Source organism: Ruditapes philippinarum, unplaced genomic scaffold (assembly GCF_026571515.1).
Source record: "Ruditapes philippinarum isolate M1 unplaced genomic scaffold, ASM2657151v2 ctg5441_1_1_1_1, whole genome shotgun sequence".
Lineage (NCBI taxonomy): Eukaryota > Metazoa > Mollusca > Bivalvia > Venerida > Veneridae > Ruditapes > Ruditapes philippinarum.
Window position 1 is genome coordinate 23,672 of NW_026865793.1, and position 5,972 is coordinate 29,643.

Consider the following 5,972-nt stretch of genomic DNA (forward strand, 5'->3'; position numbering starts at 1 on the left):
TATCAACTATGTTACACCTAAAATATCTATGATTACAGATATACCGACAACACAGGAGATCAGCACGTGGTAAGGTTAATGATATGCATGGACTGTTTTTAGATTACCTCATCAAGACGATTAAACTCTGTCGGTAGATCTAAATAAAACTTGATCATGCACATAATTATATTCTGCATAATTGGGTCAAGCAGGACTGCCCTTTGGAGACGGAATACTACTACAGTAACAAGACTCTATTGTATAAAACTAATAAAGTAAAAAACAAATTATAATAGAAACTAACTTTTGCGTCTTGAAAAAGAACTGAAACAAAATAAAGTAAAAATAGAAATCCTATTTACATAAACAAACTGGTATTACCTAAGTAACTAAAATAGCTTAGATTTCCCTAATATTACTTCGTCTGATTCCGCAGCATGACGGAATCGCCCGAATTTGTCACGATTGCAATCGGAAAGGGCCGAAAAGTTGCGATTGGCATGATTGCAGCTGGTTTCCCGTTCAATCATGCACTAACAAATGTAAGCAGGAAACCACCTAACCGGAACAACTTTTTCAAAACAAATGGCTTGCAGCCGTAGCTGCAAGCCAAAAATGAACATCCTTTACATAATGCACAACTGGAAATGAAAACATATGGTCAGGAACTGACACATTACCACATTAACCTTCATATGAAAACAACCAAAGCGTGTTTTTGACTCTTTTGATTGATTTAAAAGTACATCGACATTTCCTTACCATCTTTAATTTGATTATAGATGTTCAACAATATTCATTGCCAGTCTGTTTTTTATATGTAAGAAGAAGTCACTATTCCCTCACAATTGGTTTTATTAATAAAGAAATAACGTATTTTCACTTACCCTTCTTGCGATTTTGATATTTTTCCTCCTCTGTCTGTGTTGGAGAGACACATTCGTTACTTTTCTCTGTTATCAAATAGATACAAATTTTATCGTTATATTTCTAGATTAATTTTCTGAATACACTTCTTTTCAAAGTCTTATCAAACTGAATATTGTCAATTAACAAGTAAACTTTCAAACATATATAATATTAAGTATATTCAATTCGGATATATTTTATTTATATTTCTCCACAAGATACTGGAAGTTTTGGATGATTGATGACGGAAGTTGATTAACAGTTTCATAAAAAAAATCTGAATTAATTCAATTATGGTTTATCTTATGTTTTCAATAGCAATTTATATCAACATCATTGTTTGTGATTTGCTTATATTCTTGTTACAACTGTTTTCATAAATTGACACAACTTCTTTGGTTTTGAATAGTATGATATTTTTTTTTCTACTCAAGTCTGTCAGATATGAAAACATGCAATTATTGTTACTAAGCATTATCATTTAGTAGATGTTAATGTTCTGTAATCAATATTTGTAATGATAAACATGCACAATTATTTAAAATGAAAAAAATAACCTGCACCTTGTCGTTTTTCTATCGCCTCGAGTTTTTTCTCCACACCAGTAAACTTTGCTTCTACTCCTTTCTTCACTTCAATAACATCTGTTTGCACTTTTTTCATTTCCTCATTCAATCGATCAACATCGGCTTCATAGTCCTTCCATCTTTTTACTTCTTCTTGTAACCTTTTCTCTTCCTCCGGATCTAGAGGACAGGTTTTGAAATCGGCAATTGCTTGCTGGATGTTCAGAGCTGAAGAACTTCGTCGAACAAGTATCTGAAAGTAATCCGATTGGACTAATTAGCATAGCACATGCTTTTTTTTTCAAAACAAGTCAGTAAGGTTCTGTTTTTGTTGCTGTAATGGAATGTTCATGTATGAAGATATTCGTGTAGATCTATTTGAAAAAGTGAGTGTCAAAAACCCACAATTTCACACAATGACAACTATGGAGAAGTATACTTTAATATTCTCAAATACGAGTTGTGTACGGTATATTGCCAAAACCTGCTTTGATATACTTAAGGGAATGGTAACTTTCCTTATCATATAAGAACATACAGATTGCTCTCTTATTCCTTTTCTGATGTGTCTTTTTATATGTTTTTATTTTATTTAATATGTTCATTGTATATAAAAGAATACTAGGTAAATGACTGTGGTCTCACATCATTATCAATTTTCCAAAAGTGAATATTATTTTATTGTTTATATAGTCCTAGATTAATTCAATTGGACGGTATAAAAAAATTTTATAATAAAGCGTCTTAGAAAATTTTATTTGGCAGGATATGGTTTTTAAAAATGTCATTAATTGACTAATTTAAGTTTTTATGGCCATATTTATTACATTTTGGACAAATATATGTTGCTTCTGTATAAAACATCCATTGACTAAGCCAGTGTATTGTATGGATGAACAGGTCTTCATGTAAATTATGTTGAAGAAAACAAATCGTTGATATACTGAAGTGAGCAATATTTTGAGATTGTAAAGTATCAAGTGTAATAAATGACATACTTTCCAAGGTTAAATTATAAATAATGGTCAATTTTTCTTCTTACCATTTGCATTTGGGCATTTTAGTATCGTTTTATTTCCTTCTGTAGGAAAAACATGCAATAGTTTGAATACATTGAGGTCATACTTTTAAAATACAACAACCTTTTCATGAATGATAATCATTATGTGAATTTTTGTAGCTCGGGGAGGGGGGACTCCTCAGTGCATGAAACAGTAAACTGCTATGATATGGTCTGTAGATTTGTCTCCCTTAGAGATAAAGATAAATAGTCTCTTGTAATTCTTTTAGAATGTCTTTTAATGTATTTTATGTTTGTTTTACGTTTTATATGTAATTTTATGTATACATATAATGAAATTTTTTATATACACGTAAAGATGAGACTGAAATAAAGAAATTATTTTATTGAATAATGTTATTGATTTACTCAGAAATCATTGAATCAAACGTAATACAATAAAATGAATGAAATACATATAATAAACCTATTGTTCATGTATACTACCCTGTCATCGGCTGATTTTCTTGACATACAATTTTACAGGCGCATCATCTTAAGAAAGACGTTATAAAGGGTAATTACTGATATTGTTCTTTGAAATATTAGTAAGTTAGCAGAAACAAATGACTAATGAAATGAATGCGTACAATATAAAATGACATACCATGCCGACGTAAGCGACAAAGCGCAACACAATTACATTAAAGAATATATTGAACGAATTTATATTCAATACTTAATTTATTGGACGAGGTAGTTTATAATCTAAAATGGTTATAACCCAGAACTGTAAAGATGTACATTAGAAATTTTTATGCCATTACAAAGACCCATTATTATCCAGATTTAAACTCAGTAAATGCACATAAGCATTTTAAACGTCATTTAATAGAAAAAATACTTAAAATATAAACATATACTATATTTATATCGTCTTAAATACTCTGTTGAAGATATGAATTGGAGGGACTTACAGATTAATAAACAATGTTTTCAAACAATTGTGCTTACCTGCTCAATGTCATTCCACCAAGTTGCAAAATCATTAGGTTCTATTGCAGTTGTTTGAGGTAGATGACATATCTGAAATGATAATTCGCATAATAAGTGTAAAAGCAAATATATCCCTGCATTCATCTGTTTAATGAAGGTTTTCAAGTCAACGTTTGACAAAAAACATGTTATACATTTTTAGTACAATGCATGTCATGGAAACGAAACCTGTTAATAAAATGACAGAATTCCTTAACGTGAGACTTGAAAGTAAGCAAGATAGTCAAAGGAAGTAATTTAATGAGCATAACACGAGAAAAAAATGAAAATGAATGTTGATGTTCTTTAAATGCACTTCTTTTCGTTTAAAATAATGTTCAAATATGTTTTGAGGCAATGCACTTTGTCTTCATGAGATTCAATAAAACAAGTCGTGCTTGTACTTTTAAAACATAAGGCTTGTATTCCAGAAATTATATGTCAACCTTTTGTTACATTGAAAGTTTTCAAATAATAATGACTTTTATCGGCATACTTACTTCATTTCGAGCATTTCTTAACCGACATATATCTGCCTCAACTGTTAAATCGGTTGATTTGGGCTTTGATTTCCAGTCAAATTTCTTATTCAATCCAAAACACTTCAAGCATCTTAGAAGACAAATAATGAGCGTGAAGTCCATCTCTGACGTAGTTGGGGCTTGGCCACCCGTTGGAAACAATATGTCATATTGTACAGGTGTTAAAACGCCGCAGCCTTTCAATTTTGTAATTGCTGCCTTTTCGTTGTTCAAACATGTACTTAGAGCTATACATTGAGCAGTCAGGGTCTGGTCAATTATATTTCTAAGAACAAGGAGGCCTCCATCTATGATGATAATTTGTAAACGGAATAGATGGACACGGTTGTCTGACTCCTGTGCCATTTTCTTTACTTCTTTTTCCTCAGGTTTTTGTTATAGCATCCTCTGTTAATTATAAACAAACATGATAATTATTTTGAAATATTGTACAATTGATTTATTAATATCTTAAAAATAATGTTTCAAAACAGGAACATGTTTGCAAAATAATTTTTGTTTATAGCGATAATTTAAATAAAACAATTGTCAGATTTTGTATGAAAATCATATAAAAAGCGTTTAGATGTGGATATTAAAAGGTATGTGGCCAAAAAAAAGCATGTTTTTTTTTGTTTTTAAGAGATTTCGATACGTAGATTACAAAAAGTGTTTTGAGATGTCCTTTAATGAAAACTAGAACTCTGCGAGTCAGATGTGTCGCCTTGTGAACTATATAGTTTAGGAGAAATGGCCAGGACAAAAATGAAATATAAAAATTAACAAAGGGCAATAACTCAAAAAAATAAGAAGTGCAGAGCAGCAGTTTCTGTGCACTGCACTTTTAATCAATAAGATCTATCATCCTACAAGAGAGAGCCATGTCAACAGGGCCATCCCTCGCCGAATGTGTTTGCTCATTGGAAGAATGTATATGTAGTAGAGGTGAATAATTCAATTTTAAGAGCTCTTTTAGAAATAAAGTGATTACAGATTTGAAAATAACAAAATGAAAAATATGCAAAGTAGAAATATTATTCTTGTGTGCTGCACTACTCCTCCATGAGACATATCCACGTTGATATCTCAAAGGTTTTCTTAGTTATGTAGGACATACATTAAACATGAAAAATAACAAAGGGCAAGAAATGAAAAATTATGCATGGTACAGTTATCATTCTTGTGTGATGCACTCATTCTCAATAAGAACTATCCACCTATGAAGTTTCATGATGACATCTCAAAGACTTTTTGAAGTATGAAACATGACAAAGGGCAATAACTCAAAAATCATGATGGATAGAGTTATCATTCTGGTGTACTGCACATCTCCTGAGTGAGATCTGTCCACCTATGAGGTTTCATATTGATATCTCAAATGCTTTTTGAGAAATGCTCTGGACGAAAATTAAGTTTGAAAATACAAAGGACAATAACTATATTATTAATAACAATAATTATGCATGGTACAGTTATTATTCTTTTGTGTTGCACTTCTTCTCAATATGATCCACCTATGAAGTTGATACCGCAAATACCTTTTTTTAGATAAGCTTGAAAAATAACCAAGGGCAATATCTCAAAATTATATAAATGAAGAGTTATTATTCTTGCCGACAGCATTCCTCCTCAAATAAAATCTTTCCACCTATGACGTTTCATGCTGATATCTCAAGGACTTTTTGAGTTATACTCCACTAAAGTGAAAAAAATAAGTATACAAAATAACAAAGGACAATAACTCAAAATTTATTAAGGGTAGAGTTATCATTCTTATGCACTGCACACCTCCTGAGTGAGATCTTTCCACCTATGAAATTTCATGTTGATATCCCCAAGGCTTTTTGAGTTATGCTCTGGACAAAAATTAAGTTTGAAAAATAACAAAGAGCAATTACTCGAGAATTATGCATTGTAGAGTTATCATTCTTGTGCACTGCACTTTCCCACAATATGATC

The 5,972-nt window shown here is 31.0% G+C and overlaps 1 protein-coding gene across 1 annotated transcript; it reads right to left on the reverse strand.

Annotated features, from left to right (window-relative positions):
* Positions 1-812: 812 nt before the first annotated feature.
* On the reverse strand, positions 813-4,417 carry LOC132730358 (E3 ubiquitin-protein ligase DZIP3-like). Its single transcript, XM_060716268.1, has 4 exons — positions 3,993-4,417; positions 3,472-3,543; positions 1,455-1,710; positions 813-935 (listed from the first exon to the last, which is right to left on the reverse strand). The coding sequence occupies exons 1-4, from the start codon at positions 4,377-4,379 to the stop codon at positions 862-864; spliced, it is 789 nt and encodes a 262-aa protein (XP_060572251.1). The 5' UTR covers positions 4,380-4,417; the 3' UTR covers positions 813-861.
* Between the last annotated feature and the right edge of the window lie 1,555 nt (positions 4,418-5,972).

Bases quoted from the DNA above. Each gene is read 5' to 3' on its own strand.
- LOC132730358 (XM_060716268.1), bottom strand. From the start codon at position 4,379: ATGGCACAGGAGTCAGACAACCGTGTCCATCTATTCCGTTTACAAATT. The intron at 1,711-3,471 runs GTAAGCACAATT...GATTACTTTCAG, and splicing joins GGTGGAATGACATTGAGCAG to ATACTTGTTCGACGAAGTTC. The intron at 936-1,454 runs GTGCAGGTTATT...ATTTGATAACAG, and splicing joins GGCGATAGAAAAACGACAAG to AGAAAAGTAACGAATGTGTC.